Genomic DNA, 16,849 nt, shown 5'->3' on the forward strand with positions numbered 1-16,849 from the left:
CCAGGGTAGACATTTCAATACCACGTGAAGGAAAAGCAGCTTTCACTAGGGCACTTCTTGTCAAGCCAATCAGTTTGGGTAAGACCTGCTTATTTCTTGGCAGGAATTAATCATCAATACTGTGTATGGCCAAGCCTTGCCATGAGGAGCTGCTCAGCTAAGAGGAGCAGCTCCTGGTCAGCCTGAGCTGGGTCCGCAGCTTGGAGTCCACAGGAGACAACAGCAGCTGGGGATCAGCCACCCCTGTGCTGAGTCCTTCAAGCTGGAAGAGGCCAAGAGGTCTTTCCAAGGGCATGAGCTGGTGTTGGGAATGCCTACCTGGAGCAAACCATCGCTAAAACCCAAATGGGTGTCCCAGTGGGAGTTATCACATCGGTTATTACCACTCTGTTTGGTGCCCTTAAAGAATTGCTGGGTTTCTTAAACAGCTGAAATATTCCTTAACCTTACTCTAACAACCATAAAGGTATTTCAGCATATACTTAAAAGAATCATGGAATCGTTTAGGTTGGAAAAGACCTTTAAGATCATCAACTCCAACCATTAAACCAGCACTGTCAAGTCCATCACTAAATCGTGTCCCCAAGCACCACAGCTACGTGTTTTTTAAATGCTTCCAGGGATGGTGATTCCACTGCCTCCCTGGGCAGCCTGTCCCAGTGGTTGACTACCCTTTTGGTGAAGAAATTTTTCCTAATATCCAATCTAAACCTCCCGGGTCGCAACTTGAGGCTGTTTGCTCCTGACAATCATTGGCAGACTTTGAGGGTATGCACCCTTCTCAGGCCACCCATTTCTGTCCAGGATGAATTTGTCCCCAGCCACAGAAGATCGTCACTGGACATGTCCCTGAGGTGGGATGACAGTGTTCTGCCTGCATCCACAGCTTTGAAAAGGTTATAGAGGAAATAAATTGTGCAAATGAAAAAATGAAGCACAGAAATTGTTTGGCATTGATATTTGGGGGAGAAGAGGGATTCTTGGGCTCTCCTAGTCATTGGCTGTAAGGTCATGGAAGGACATTAAGTCTTACATGGTTAGAAGCCCCAGAAATTAATCACTACCCGTTGAGTTTCTGCTTCACTGGGTTCCCTCTACATGAGCAAATGAAAGACAGGTGAATCCAGCAAAGCAGCAGGTCCCCACACTGGGATTTGCATCTTCATGTCTTTTGTTGGGAACTTCCAGCAGACAGGTGTTTGTACTTTCTCCCATGTCAGGAAACAGCAAAGGTTGTCTTGTGGTTTCTCAGGAGGAGGTCAAGGCTGATCCTGTTTTTGGGAAGGGATGAACGCTTGCAACCCAGGAGATGTGATTCAGCCTTTTCACCTGCTCTCTGCTATGGCATGCACACTGGGAAACTGATTTCTGGAAGCAGCTCAGCGTGGGAAATCTGTTGAGCGCGGGAGAGCCTATAGTGCCCTGGTGTTGACTTACGATTCACTTAAATATACAGCAAGTCCGCACCAGTACAGGTACATCTGGTGAGAGCGGTGACTTGGAGGATCCACCTTGCCCAGGATCGAGGCTCATGAGCAGAGACCTCGCACTGCCTGGAAGTCTGCCAGAAGACGCCCTGTCACCCTCCTGTGATAAAGCTGAGCAGTAGGGTCGTGGGGGCTAAACTAGAGCACCCCAGGTTGCACAGCAGGCTATGAAGAAAACCATGAAGCTTGCATACAGGAAGCCTCAAGCCCACATCCCATCTTCCCACCTGATGGAATGAGGTTATAATAGCAGTCCAGACCCAGTCACAGTTCCTCCAGAAGAGACAGCCCTTACTGTGCCATCTGCCTCTCACCGGTCAGTTCTCCAGTCTGGGGTGTCCTCCCCGAACTGAGTGCAAGCCAATGAGCCTTTAACTCCAAGCCTGGGCCAAGCTTGGCATAGGTGTAACTAGAATCAGGAGTAAATCGTTAGGGATGAAGGAATGGGATACAGCAGGAAGAGGGAGAGACTATGACACGGGGCTGGCAGGAACACGTGTCCCTGTCGAGCGCCTGCTGCTAAAGGCAGGTCCCTCGAGCTGACCAGAGCAGGGCTCTGCAGGCTGTGACTGCAGGCACCCTGGCACAGCACACTGGCATGTTTCTCACCTGGAAGTACTTCTGCTGTGTCTGTCTTGAGATCCAGGATGGGTTCAGAAGAAGACATGTGCTTTTTGGGGCTGTACTCCGTTTCTGAAGGCTCGGGAATAGGCAGACTAAGCCAGGAGCTACCTAAAAAAGTCAAGACCGAAAGAAGAAAATCTTAGATGGCAAGCGATGCTCAGGGAGTGTGACAAGGGGCCAGGGTGGCATGCAGTGCCCACACTAGACATCTGGTTGCCCGCAGAGTCTAAAGCACCTCCCAAGGCAGCGCACTGGGTGTCTAGAGCAGGGAGTGATCTGGACAGCATCTGCTGTGATCCTCCCCTGTGCCTCTCCCAGTCCCCTTCTTAGGGTGGTATTTCAGCTATGGGAAGTGCCTGCAACCACCTCCCACAGCCTCCCACTGTGCATTGCTATTCTTCTTCTTTGAAGCTCTTCTTCTGCCTCTTTCCTAAACCTTTACACCACTGGATTTCAAGACATTGCTTCATTACCACTGAATTTGCAAACAGTGAGGAAATACCAACGTGTTTATCCTAAACTAAGATTAGTGCTCCAGTTCTTCCATCTTTGTCTTTCCTGATGTTTCTGTGCAGATACTTAAATTTCCCGTATAGCACACATACAGCTTTGGTTCTAATTGTAGTTCCTACCCCACCCATAAAAGGGATTTTCCTCTCCATGGCAGCCTCAGAGCTGGATCATCCCACTGGCATGCAGCACAATAAATCCAGGCTTCTTTGTTTCTACTTGCTCTGCCCACAACAGTGGCTGCTGCCTCTGCAAGACATGCTTGTGTGGGGCAGATCTGCTAGAAATCCCCCCAGATCATTTGGGATTGGCATCTCTGGGCTGCTCACATGTCCAGAGGCTGCTGTGTGCACTGCAGGAGTGAAGTCAGAGTGGGACACACATATGTGCATACGTACACACATACACAGCCCAGCGCGTGGCCCTCCACACCCTCTCATCATGGTAGGTCTCCTTTTTACTCTACAAACACACATAGCATGCTGGAAAAATAGGCTGTGTCTGGCAGGAGAAGTTTCAAGGGTGCTAGCGTGTCTGCCTGCACCCCACGTCCCGCAGTGGCGCAGGGCAGAGGCACGTGCCTTGTAAGCACATTCAAGTCCCCACTTTCCCCCCTGGCTCCCATGCATCCGCATGCTGTATGCTGACACCGTGTGACACACAGGCACACTCTTGCTTTGATCTAAATATTTCAGTGCTAAATACCCCACTGAAGTACTTGTACACTGCTGCGGGTCCAGCACAGGGCACAACACAGCCGTGACCCAGCCAGGTCCCTGCGATACAGCCACTGTGTCCACTGATCTCACCGATGCTCTTCCGAACTCCATTTTCACACACTTGAAGCTGCTGCTCATCTTCGGGGCAGGTATCTCCGCTCTACCACACCCACAAGCTAAGAATCACTGTCAAACAGCTGATGAGCAGCTGTAGACCAGAACGTAGGCTCTCCACGCATCGGAGATGGAGACACCATGTGCCACACTGGCTCTGCCTTTCCAAAAGCTGGACCACTGCTTGCCCAACTGACACGGCAGCTAAGTGGAGCTTTCTCAGTGCAGCCACCTCTGCTCTTGCGGAGGGATAAGCAGCATTTGGCCAAAGTGCCCCTGATTTGGCACGCAATGAAGATGTACTCTGCCTCGCCATGGGAAGCAAGGGGTGGAACTGCGTGCCCCAACCTCTGCAAGACCAAGAGCTGAGCAGCTTTCTATGGCTTGTGGTTGTCAGAAACCAGGACAAAAAACCCTGACAGACAACCTGGTCATGCCTGACCGCCACAATCCAGCACTCATGGACCAGAATAAGATGCTCTATCCAGGAGAGGGCAGCAGAATCCCAGCATGCTCCATGCCTATTGCCACCATCATCAGCTGTGGTTTCCGAGAGTCAATTTCTTACTCTGTCCTAAGATGTAAACACATCTTTCTACTTCTCTTGACAACAATCTTCATCCAGAGACTCTGTCAAAGTCTTTGTGGTCACTGTATGTCAGTGCATCTATAAAAGTTTCTAGATAATCATAGAATCATTTAGGTTGGAAAAGACCTTTAGGATCACGTCCCAGAGTAGCTGGTTTTGTACTCAGTTAAGCAGAGGGACTGTCTGCAGTCCCAAATTAAAATCTAGAGGAGGAAGGCTGAGTCAAATTCAGTGCCATGGGGCCCTAGCAAACCCTTTTGGGAGCTGCGTGGGATGAGCAGGGCAGAGCTCAGCCACCCAACAGTCACCGTGAGCAATGTCCTTTCTGGCAGACCTGACCCCTCTCTCCTGCAGTTGCAGATGCCCCTGATCGCAGGACACAGGGACCAGCAGCCAACCCCTCCGCATGGGACAAGAGAACATGGGGTTGAGTTGAGGTCCTGGCATGCAAGTGGAGGAGGAAAGAGTTTTCAGTGGCATGGGAACTGCAACGCTGAGGCTCCATCACTAAATTTTCATGGCTGAGGTTCCCCAGGCACCTTCCAAACACCTGCCCAGCATCCAGCAGACCTTCAGCAGGGGCCAGGCCACTAGGTTTCTTCTTCCACATGCTGTCATGCAGCAGATGAGAGTGGCTGTGCAAGCCAGTGCTTATTAAAGATTTAAAAGGCAAGCTGTCAGCACTGCTGCTAAAGATGGGCTTTTCCTCATATAGCTCTATCCCTCTCTAATACTAATAGGATTGGAAGGAGGAGGGGACATGGCAACGTACCGACCAACTGAGGGTGAATGTTTTTTTACTTGCACAGGCTTTGCACACCTTGAGGGATCTTTCCACCAATTTGCTTATCTTCCAGCACCCTCCTGGGTTTTCTGGGATTTTGGGTTAATCCCTCGTACTCTGCAAAGGGAGGTGGTGCAGCCTGGGAGCAGAGGCACAGAGGAGAAACTGCTCTCTCCTGCCTGTCCCTCCTCCTGACACCTCTGCCAAGCGAACACAAGATGCCCTCCCGCCTCCCCCGCAAGCTGGCAGAGGGGTCTGTGTTTTCCGTGTCTGTCACCGGAACAACTACATTAAACCCCATTTTGTTTAAAATTACAGCTGGGCAATGGCTGGAGTTTCCATTTTTGCAAGGACTTTTTGGGATCGGAAGCCTGGATTTGGACCAGGCTGGAACAAACACAAAGAGTTTCATCCTTCTCTGCAAAGGAAGATGCTAAAATCAAAACCCATTCCAGCATCATTTCTCAAGCTATTAAACTTTCTTTTTTAGTGATAGATCCTATAAACATTTTTTCAAAAGGCATTTTGACATGATGCAAACTGCCTGAATGTGTGATTTCCTTCTAAAATGGAGCAAAACTAGACCAATTTCAGGATAAAGTTAAAGTTAAATCTATGGCGATAGAGGTCAGTTTCATCCCAGTTTTTCTTTCCCACTCTACTTAGTATTTCACTCTCTCACTCTCCCCTTTGGTTAAATTAATTAAGTTTGTGAATCACTGAGATTAACTGATACTGAAGGACACAGTATAAATAGTTTTGCTTAATTGCCTGTAGCCAAAGGTGGGGCAGCAAACTTCACCTCTTCTTCACAGATAGGGTTGGGGTTTCCTCTGCAGGGAGTCAGCAGGGAGGATAACTGGCAACCCCCCGCCCCGTGCCCCTGGAATCAGCCTCCTTGTCTGTCAGGGGATTCCCCCGGTCTCTGCATCCTCCTCCTGACCTGCAGGATTTCTCCCATAGCCACAGTCGCTCTGTGCCCTGCACACCCCTGGACCTGCCACAGCTTCCCAGCAAGAGCTACCGAGAGCACCCACGGTACCAGCTCAGCGGGGTCAAACTCCCCGCTGCACTGGCCTGGATGAGGCGTTACTGCCGAGAGAGCTGCCCAATTTGCAGCATCCAGGATTTCATCCACTGATGGGGGAGACAACCAAATGCCCATGGTCACATAGGGATGCAGAAACAGAGTCAGGAATGAGCTCAGATCTCATGATAGAAAAAAACCCCAACCTCATAATGACACCACACAACACAGTGTAGTGTCTTGGGAGTTTCTGTGCTGCAGAGCTCTCCAGGCGTATGAGGGATTGCATGTGTTCATAGCAATGACTTCAACACCATTAGCTCATCTTGCTCTTTAATCAGTGCCATATGTGCAACGTATAGGCAGGCTGTGTATCACATCCAGTTTATGGCTGGATTGGAAGTGACGGCCTTGAAACCATAAAATGGTAGTTAAAGTCATCATAATTCTTTTGCTGTCTTTTACCTTCTAAACTCAGGACATGCAATTGGCTGGTGCTCTTGGTCTTAGTCCTGGGTTAAATGTGTCTTTGGTGATGGGCACAGCGACAGAGGAGAGGAGAGGAGAGGAGAGGAGAGGAGAGGAGAGGAGAGGAGAGGAGAGGAGAGGAGAGGAGAGGAGAGGAGAGGGGATGGGGAGGCAAGCCAGGAAACGAATGCTCCGTTGGAGTCAGCCAGAGCAGGGCTTGAGGAAATCCAGATCTTGGCTTGTCCATCTGGCAGGACTGAATCACGAGAAGGCAGTTATTAAAGAGATACAGGTTTTTGTTGGTCCCCTGCCAGTCTCGTTCAACAAGGAGGCAAATGAGCAAATAAAACAGAAGCCCCCCTGGTTTCACTGACACCGTGTGGCAGGTGAAGCCACCTCTGCCTGCCGGTGCCAGAAGCCTGGGGTCTGTCCAGCCCACAGTGAGAGGGTCAATGCTTCCCCCACCTCACAAGCATGGAAACACAGGTCAGGAGGCATAAAGACTTGTCCAGGGTTGAGATGGAAGCCCCTCACCTGAGCTAAAACTTTACATCCTATCCTTCTGGGGCTGTACACACCCCTTCTCTGAGCTGTTTTCCCTCATCAAGGCACAGCTTCAGCCATAGTATTTGAAAAGTCCATTTCAGCAATAAGGAGATGGCAGAAAGGACAGCGTTGTCTTGTCTCAACATTTCCACCTAGCCAATTTCCTTGCTCTCTCCAGGGAACACCATCCAGATGGTCTAACCTTTCTGTTTTCTGCTAAAACTCAGCTATACTGTGCCATTTTGAATGGAAAACAGCTCCCCAGTCAAGTGCTTCTTGTTCTTTGGGCTCACCAGTTTACAAAAAACCCAACCAATTCCTGCCCACAACCCCCGTGTGCAAAGTGGAAGGTTCCTTCAAGAGCACCAAGGCAGCACTTGTATGGGAGTCAATGAGGAAAGGTGAGGAACGTGTTCCCCATGTCACAGCTTCCAGGAGAACTGTACATATGAACATGCTGTTCCCAATGATCGTTCCTTGGCAGTGTCTGCTGCACAGAACAGCCTCCAGCTGTCTGTCTTTAGACAGGAACCTGCATTTCTCTGAATTTTCCAGGAGTCACTTTCAGAAAGCGGCCCCATCGGCAGTTTCCAAGTGGATGTAACTGCCCTCGCTTCCTATCCAGATGTTTTTGCCAAGCAGAAAATCCACAAACTAATGGCCTCGTGGGGAGATTCCAGGCAGGGCTGGGAGATTTCTGAGTTTGGTGGCCAAATTGGAAGTATCAGCCACAGGAAGGCAAGAGGGAAAGGTGGGGATCATTGCAACTCTTAATATACTGGGGGGAAGAGCAAACTGGAATCCTTTCTTCATGTCAAACCAAATTTTTTCCTCAACACCAAAGGGAAGAGTTGCATTTTGCATTTGGTTAAGAAAAGCAAAGGGTTAAATTCCCCAAAGCAAGGCGGCTGCCCAGGAAAGGCACTGCCTGTCTGCACGGAGCAGGTGATGTCCCGTGCAGGTGATGTCCCGTACGTGTAGCATGGATCCACATTTCCTTCATCCAAGCGGAGTCTTAGCTTCTGGGTGAGAAGAAAGGGGAAATGGCCTCTCCTCTTTCTCCTCCTTCCAGAAATTCTTGTCCTATTTTGCAGAAACTCTGCCCAGTTTGACCCAGATCTGTGAGAACTTTGGGGTCAGGCAACACAGCAACGTGCTGCAGTGTGCTCTGTGTTTCGGTGCCCCTGGTGAGCATCTTCCTCTTGGAGACTCACACCAGACTTCATGGCTTTCCCTTCTCTTTTGGTGTCAGTTTGGGGAGCTAAGGTCTGCTCCTAAGGTCTGCAGCTGCATCAATTACACCAGCTGAAGCCTGTCCCAGTACAAAGAGATGCTCTAGGTAGACCCCTGGGTCCAGCTGAGCACCCCATCCTCATGCCAGGGGTCCAGCCCAGACGTGTGAACAGATACTCCTTCTCCAGCCAGAGTAGACAGAAGAAGCATCATTATTTCTTTCCAGCAGTGAGCTGTAGAGAGATGAAGCAATTTGCAGAGAACTAACCCACTTCACCCCCCAAAAAGAGACAAAGCCTACAGACTGCAAAGTCTCCCTCCCACTTCAATTTTCTCCGACTCTTTGTGCCTTTTCCTACTTGAAGAGAGTTCGAGGCCAGTATATCACTCATTGGAAAATGTACCAGAGTCTAATCCAGCCCTCGGAAGCCTCCCTTCCATGTTACAGCTGCAGTTTTCCCCTTTCCATTTCCTTTTTGGAGCATTAAGTCCTTTGGGCAATGACTATTTGTGGTTCTGGACTACAACCTTTCCCAAAAGCTGAGGAATGTGCAGAATAAAACCTCCCTGTGCAGCTCTGGGAGCCAAGCATGAGCTGAGCAGTGCAGGGGAGCTGTGCTTTCGAGTGAGGTACAGCCTCATGCAGACCGCCCCGTGGGCCAGCACCCCCACGCGTGCAGATGCTCACTGGAACGTCTGATTCACCGTCCCCGCTCCAACGTCCAAGGTTTGTACGAGCGGAGCTGCCTCTCCTCCGAGCCTCCTCCGGCTCTCCTCACCTTTTCAAGAGATTAAACCCCAGGGTTTGGGAAGATTTCGAAATCCCTGCTGAAAGGTGTTGGCTCAGCTCCACTTCTGGTCTCAGACCCAGTTTGGCCCACAAACCCAACAGCTTGGGTGATATCCTATGGGTGTAGCGAAGGGACTGAAGCCACCGAGGAGGTTTTCCTGGCCAGGGAGACCAAGCACTGGGCCACCTGGGAATCATAAGCAGCACAAAGGTACTACTGAATCTCAAATCCTCCAGACACCTCCTTGCCCAGAGACACCTGAACCCCCATCTACACCAGCACCCTCACCTGCTCCCAGGCTTGCCCTAGGACATCCCTGGTGGTGATTTACCTGGAAGGCTGCAGTGCCTGGACAGCTGCCGGGAGACATGGCCTTGCACAACAGGACCTAGAAACAAAGGAGAAGGTGTGAGTCTGGCTCTCCACTCCATGTGATAGCTTTCTGGTAACCTCTCTTCACATGAGCACACCCATTTGGGAGGGACTGAAGGAAAGAAAAAGAGTGCTGTGGTCCTATACTGTGAAAAAATTATTTTCAGGGAATTCCCCTGGGATGTGCACCATGAACCTGGCCAGGTTTTACAGTGCATGGCACATGGTCTTCTTTCAAAATGTGTCTGGTAGGTACCCTGCTGCACTCCTCTGGAGCATCTAATGCCTTTTTGAGGCACAGAGTAAGCTGACACCCTCTTTAATCCAGGAACAACTTCACCAGCTCAAACCCATCTCGGTGCATCCGCTAAACAGATGCCCTTGCACTAGCAGAAACCAGCAGTTTTCTGAAGGGAACATTTATTGTCAAAGATGCCCTGTAGGTCAACCAATGGGCTAGGACATCCCTTCCCCTGAGATGAGGAAGATTTTGGAGCAGGTCAACCCCCTGGGTTAGGAAGTCTTCCTTGAGACTCTTGGTGGGGTCACAAGCCTGGGCATCACAACCACCACATCTCTACTCATGCTTTTCCCACGTGGAGGAGTGAAGGAGCTGCCCTCCTGCTCCCTGGAGGCCTGGAGGATAGCCCCTGCTTTTCATCCCTGGAAGCCTGAGCTGTAGAAAGGTATAAACAGCCCATTTTCTGCTTGCAGGGGAGGAGGAGGAGGTCTGGAGGTCAGCCCCAAATGGTTTATTAATTCATTTGGTTTCGTCATGGAAGAACGGTGGGCTGAAACAAGACATCTCTCCTCCTCTGGCTGTAGCCACTTGCTACTGAAAAGAAATCTTCCCTAGAAACTCATTAATACAGTGTGGAGAGGCAGGTTAAAATTACACTTAATCCTGAAATATTGTTTGAAAAGGTAAAATTAGAATATTTTGCTTAAAAGCTGAGAAGGAAACACATTTTTCTCATGCCAAAAAAGGGTTTTTCAGCACTATTTCCTGTACTTTTTGATGAATTTGCAGCTAGTTTTAATTAACCTGCATTTTTCAGCTAATAAATGGTTCACCTGAGCCTGTTTGCAATGATCCATTTAGGAATTGTAACTGCTTCTGTACGTAGCAAGCAAATTGAAATAATAATTAAAGACAGAATTAAAAGCCGCCTGTGTGCTTCTAATACACAGGGAAAAAAAATCTGTTCGTCTTATGTTAAGTCAACAAACTAGTGGATAATGGAGAACAGTTAATACATTTTCCAGAGGGCTTTTTGATAAAGGCCATCAAAGAGGCTTTTAAGGAAACTCAATAGCCAAAGGGGGATTGTCTAACTTCCACAGTGTATTAAAAGCTTATTAAGACAGAGAAAAGAAGAAATGGAATCAAGAGTTCATTCTCAACATATAAATAATATAATAATAGGGCATCCCTGAGAGTCCATCTTAGGATGAAAGTCTTTTATGAACGATGCAAGGGGAAAAGGGCGAACAGTCAAGTGGAAAAATTTTGCAGGGAAGAGAAAATAGTATCAGCTGGCCAAGGCTGGTGTAAGCTCAAGGGGACTTCGTGGAGGTAAGCTAATGAAGAGCCTGCCAGCAGGTTAAACGAAATGGCAAGCGGTGAAAAGAAGGGCACATTAGAAAAAGTCACTTGAACTTTTCATACACCTTCATGGGTTTTAAATCAGCCTCAGTGATTCAGGAGAGAGGAAAAAAAAGGATAAGACCCCAGTGTACTGATGAGCAAATGAGGAAATGCTGGCTCAGCAGGCAGGGGCGGCACAGACAGTAGGCTGCACTGGGGAAGCGGGATAAGAAACCACATAAAATACAAAAAGTACCTTTAGGGAATAGAGTAGCACTCTAAGTTTAGTCCTGGCCACTTCTCCTTAGGACAGACAGTCAAGATTAAAGCCTGCCCAAAGCCGTTCAGTAAAATTGCAAAAGGCATAAAGGGAGTTTTACAACGAAGAGAGTGAGATCAGGGTAGTGAAAGCTAGAGAGGACAGAAATACGGAGAAAGCTGATGGGAGCACCAGCATCATCATAAAAAGACATGGTTTTTCAGAGAAGCTCCTTTTAAGGAAGTCAGCCTTCCAAAATTATTCGAGATAAGATTGAACATGATAGGAGACAGAAACCAGGATGCTGCGGGGCACTGGGCATCGCCCACAAGCTGGGGTTAAGGAGGGATTCTCCTGCAGCAGGGCTAATGCAAACCAGAGCAGGGGTTTCTTCCAGCTTGGCCTGAAATCTCTCAGCCAGGCACCATCCAAGGCAGGACACGGAGCTGGACACGCGCTCTGCCTGCTCCTGCCTGATAAATCCTCCCCTCCTGATCTTGTTTTCTAATGTAATAGCTTGCATTTTCAGTCTGCACATGTATAATTTCTAGATGGGCCAGGGCACTTAATACCCGTTGGTTTATTCATTAATAGAAAGCTTTTCAGTTTTCCTTTAACATCATTCAGGTCTGATATGATTACAGAACATGTCCAGTGCTGAGCTCATATTTCTGAGAAAGGAGTGATAATTAGATGATGGTCGTGCAGCCTGGAGGGAGATGGGCAGGAGGAGATGCCTGGGGAATAGAAAGGGCAGCTGATGGGTGGAAAGGCTCTCATGCCAGTGGCCGAACCCTGTGGTCCAGCCTCTCTGGGTCCAGCCTCTCTGGCCTCTGCCCATCCTCAGAGGCTCACCTCAGAGTGCAACGTGTCTTTAGCAGAAACAGGGGCAAGGCCAGGATGTTTTTTACCCCTGTTGTTTGTGGAAGAATTAATCAGAAAATTGCAGCCCACCAGGCTTTAAGGTTGGAGCTAAATCCCTTCAAATCGGTGTCACTGAGCTCCCATCCACTGATGATTTAAATAATGGCTTGATTTTTATTTTATTTGATTCTGGTCTTCAGAAGAAAAAAAAAAAAGAAAAAAAAAAAAGAAACCTGGATTTTGTTTCAGATCAGATGTAAAATGGCATGACACATAAACCAGCTTTGCTGGATTACATCTCCTTGCCAGCTATGCAGGTAGGTGAGGGCGGGCACTGCCCTGCATGCAGGGAAAAGCCAGCCTGGTAAACACTGGGAATGTGGGATCACCAGGAGGAAAGGCAAGGGAGGAAGCCAAGCCTGTTGCTCTCCCTTCCCTGTTAAAATTTACATCAAGGCTGATTTCAGTCGTGTTGTGGCAGGTGAAGAGCAAAAAGATACTGCTGGCCACAGAGAGGTACTTTCAGATGGTCTGGGTTTGGTGGCCTCAGGCGAGCCATAGCTTCTCCTCAGAAAAAGGGGTCTAGGCAGAGAAAAGCGACAATATTTCGTGAAGACATGAAGGAGAAAGCGGTTGGCTCAGCAGCAGGACTCCTCCTTCACTGCCCTTCCCCACCGCATCCCATGGGCAGAAAGGGCTGCGCGGCAGCAGGGCGGTGGGGGGGTTGCAGAAGATCTGAGTGGAGGGGACACCACCACTGTCACATGCCATTCAACACTTGCAGACCAGGCCGAGGGGCTCAGGGGCTGGGCCAGCACAGTCTGGGGGGGCTCCTTGAAGAGCTCATGAGCAGAGGCAACCCTATAAGCTACTGAGTGGCATGAGTTCACCAACAGGCACAAGAGCCTTATTTGGCTGCTTTCAGTTGCCCGCTGGAGTCCTCCACCCCCTGTTTATTACACGGCAAGGTGGTTACATGTAGGTGCTGTTCATTTCCTGCAGGAAGCCAAAAGAGATGCCGGTTCAGGGTTCAGATAGGGCTGTGGGCAGAGGTGTGGGCTAATGAGAGGACCTCCTAGGCGGCAGCAGCAGGGGGTGTGCAGGTAGGTGTTAGCAGAGAGGAGGAAGAGAAGGTGATGTAAAACAGTAAGATCAGAGATAAGGCTGAGAAGGAAAGGAGAGAGCAGCATCCTCTCCGCTGTCACACTCGCAAGGCACTGGGGTGGCCTGACCCAGCAGTGCGGCAGGTGCAGACAAAGAGCATCCCTGTGTACACCCGTCAGTGCTGGCTCTGGAAAGCATTCACATTTAAACTGCCGGACCTATGGCTTCTCCTCTGTCAGGGTTTGCACATGGCAGGATATTTATTCCAGGCCACGGCTAGATTCAGTGGCAATCCTTGTTAAAATATCAGGGATGCTTCTTGCCTTGGGACACAGAGATGTGGCCCCTAGTTTTATGGTCAATAATTTCAGAGGTCTGAATGGGTGTGGATGGATGTATTAATCCTCCCTTTCTCAGCTCATAGATGCAAGATCCTAGGGGATCGTCTCTGATGGATGTTTGTTTAACCTTAAATCTTCCAGGAAGGAGACACCAGTCCTCCCTCAGAGACTCGCCTCACTGGTGCTGCACGTTACTAGTGTAGCTGATGGAAAGCTTTTAGGAACGTCCAGCCCAAACCTTCGCTGCAGTGAATTAAGTGTTTTTATTCTCATCCTTTCTCCACTGACCTTACAGTACAATTGATTACCACCCATTTTATAATTAAACTTTGCCTGATGATGGACTGTTTTCACATCTTCTATTTTCCAGACTAAACAAACACCACTTCTTTAACATTTCCTAATAAGCTATGGTTACTGAACCTCATCTTACTATTCATGCTTCTCCTCTGGACTTCCTCCAGTTCATCAACATCTTTCGTAACCCGCTGTCCCAAAGCAGGCAGGGCGTTCCAGTCCCAGCGTCAGGCTGAGGGGAACAGCACAGCCCAGGTCTCTCACTGTTCAGGCTCCTGCAAACACATCGCTGCCAGACACACATCTTTTTGCAAAAGCCCCCACCCTTCTGAACTCACGCCCTTCAGCAAGCCCTCCCCGCTCACAGCCACCCCGTGTTTCACACGGGTGCTGCCTCTTCCATCAGCAGAGCTGATAATGAAGATATCGACTGCAGCCATTCTGCAGAGACCCCTGCAGTGCCCGCGTGCTGTGTGTTCCTGCTCCAGTAGTGAACTGGTGATAACCGCTCCAAGAGCAATTTAAGAGCTGGCTGTGCATTTGCTTTCCGCTGAATTCATCTAAGCCATGTTTCTCCATGTACTGCTGCAAAATCTTGCTTAGGAGATCAGTGTCTTGTTCCTGCCCCACTGCGGGAACTTCTTGCAGAGAAGTGGTGAAAAGTGAGAGCTCAGGGAATATTTGTGTGAATAAGGCTGCGGAGCTGAGGTCACGCTCCTGGGCTCCTGTTCTCATGTTATCAGTTTGGGGTTTTATCCAGCTATGTGCTCCCAAGTTCAGTAGGTTCTCAGCTTCATGTCAGGATGCCTCGGCTGAAATGCCACCTGTGGGGCTGAAAACAATGAGTTTCCAGCTGACACACTTGAGAGGCTGATAACTGTGGTGAGAAGCAGTATGGAGCAGCACAAGAACAAGGCAAAGACTGTACCCTGGGATCAGAGAGAGCACAGCCTGCTCCAGCTCTGGACATGGCTTGCAGTAGCATCCTGGCACAGCCACAGAGCTTCTGGGAATTAAAAATCACACCCAGTGCCAGGGAGAGGCTGAGGATGCTCTTGCAGTGTGTTGGTCCTACCTGAGTTAAACCAGAGTCCAACAGGTCTCTGGCGAACAGGGAGTGAGGGAGTATTAACAAATATCTTTATTTTGCAGGAGATGCGTGTCAACAGTCTCCTGTACCCGCTGCAGCCTGGGGTGGCTGAACAAAGAGCCACTGGCTCTGTTTTTACTGATAAAAACTCCAAACTGGACAGCATGTTATGCACTTAGCTAGTGGCCACAAGTTCTAAAATATCTCTGCCAAATAGTTTTGCAGGCATCTGCGGAGCTCCAAACCCACAGTTTTTAATTTGTACGTGCGGTTCAGGATGGCTCCAGGCTGCAGGGGCAGCAACAGGGAGGGGGCAGCAGTGAAACCTGCCAGATCACCCTGAGGAGCCGCCCCGCCCCGCCCCCCCCCCCCCCCCGTGCCATTTTGTGTTTAACGTATAAATTTAGCTCTGCTTTGCCTCTTGTTTAATTCAGTTTGGCTGGCAGCAGGCTGGCAGGCTGCCCGGGTGTCATGAACCATGACCGCCACATGATGAGAAACACCTTGGGCAGATGGCAGGTCTGGAGCAGTCATCCTATCCCATTGAATCCCATTGAATCCCATTGAATCCCATTGAATCCCATTGAATCCCATCGAATCCCATCCCATCCCATCCCATCCCATCCCATCCCATCCTCCTTGTCGATGGGCAGGAAGGAACTGGCGATGCTACAGCTCTGCAAACTTGTTTCCTGCGGCGAGCACTGCAGGCTCCCGAAGGGCAGGCGAGGAAGCTCATGTGCTGGAGACGCAGGGAAACAAGACCCTGCTCCAGGTGGGGTGGGTGTCCCGGGGAGACCACCTGCTCCTGTTCCTGCTTGCAACATGGCTGTGTCCCTCTGCTTTCCCCCGTCCTGCTGCCTGAGCCCTTGGACATGTGAACATGAGGGCACACAGCATGTGGCAGAGGGACGGAATGGGTAGGTGGGCCATTCCCCATGAGATGTGGAGGGAGAACAGGAAACCATCTTCCCCAGGAGAAGAAGGGCTTTTAAGAGGCTCCAGATCAGGAGAGGCCTGACCCTGAGAGTGCAGGGCTGTGGGCTGCCATGGGTAAGGAAGCTGCTTCACACCCTGCTCTGGGTGCTTGATGCTCCCCCCACAGGGTGCTGACAGCCCCAAGGGGCCAGGGGGACTGACCTTCCCATGTGAGTACCATGGCTGGTGATGGGCACGGAGGAAACCCAGGGTGCTTCTGCTCTCCTCACCACAAAAAGAACTTCGGGAACCCATGAGGATGCATAAGTCACAGATACTCGTGTTTACAAACCAGATCTGAACACCGGTACCCATCACCTCGTGGCGTCCAGCCTAGCTTACCGGAGCCCACCGAGGATCCCACCCCTGGGTGCTGCACGGGGCTATGTCAGGTGGACCCAGACCTGCCTTCCCAGACCACAGCTCAAAAGCATCAGTGCCAGCCCCAGCATACAGAGATCAGAGCTGCAAGACCAGTCCTAAATCTAAACCCATTTATCCTGGATTATTTTTTGGTTTTCCTTTGTCCCCTGCTGTGTTTTCAAGGCTTGCTCCCTGGCCAGCAAGGCTCGGATTCGGTCAGAGGCAAGGTCCCTGCACCCTCCGCAGGGGACAGGCCTCACAAACTCATTTCACAAGTGACTCAGCCGCTGACCCGGGGTCCCCAGATTACCAAGGGCTGAGCTAATGCTGAAAGCTCCCAGACAAGCGGCTTTCTCAGGAAGTGCTGTCCTGGAAAACGCAACCCGAGAGAAAATAAACTCCCCTGAGCCACAGAAAAAGACCCAAGCCTGCAATTTCTTCCGTGCTGTCTGGAAAGGGCTGGGGCTGTGTTTTCCAAAAGGTTAAAAACAGGGTAGGGATGTTATTTTAGTGAGCGGCTGAGCCCCTTCAAACCTCCCGACAAATGGACACGTCCCCGAGTCCTGTTTGTGCAGATGCAGTGCTGGGCTGGGCTCCAGGCCACGTCCTCCCCCCGCAGGGATGGCTTTGGGCTTTGGAAAAATTACACGCAGGGGAAGTGGAAAAGGGCTGTTTTGCAGGTGGTGCCGAGTTATTCCAGA

At 50.0% G+C, this 16,849-nt stretch overlaps 1 protein-coding gene across 2 annotated transcripts in view; it reads right to left on the bottom strand.

The window, feature by feature from the left end:
• Positions 1–15,164, bottom strand: part of LOC308053921 (uncharacterized protein) — a 36,579-nt gene extending 21,415 nt beyond the window's left edge. Inside the window, exons 1-2 of one of the 2 annotated variants that reach the window (XM_080365834.1) lie at positions 9,224–15,164; positions 2,097–2,219 (exon numbers count right to left, since the gene is read on the bottom strand). In XM_080365834.1, the coding sequence (XP_080221960.1) occupies positions 2,097–2,219; positions 9,224–9,482 (382 nt within the window). In that variant the 5' untranslated portion in view covers positions 9,483–15,164. Of the gene's footprint in view, positions 1–2,096; positions 7,826–9,223 lie in introns of those variants that run through there. The other variant, XM_080365835.1, reaches the window with a different exon arrangement.
• Between the last annotated feature and the right edge of the window lie 1,685 nt (positions 15,165–16,849).

Source organism: Falco punctatus, assembly GCF_963210335.1.
Source record: "Falco punctatus genome assembly, chromosome: 15".
Lineage (NCBI taxonomy): Eukaryota > Metazoa > Chordata > Aves > Falconiformes > Falconidae > Falco > Falco punctatus.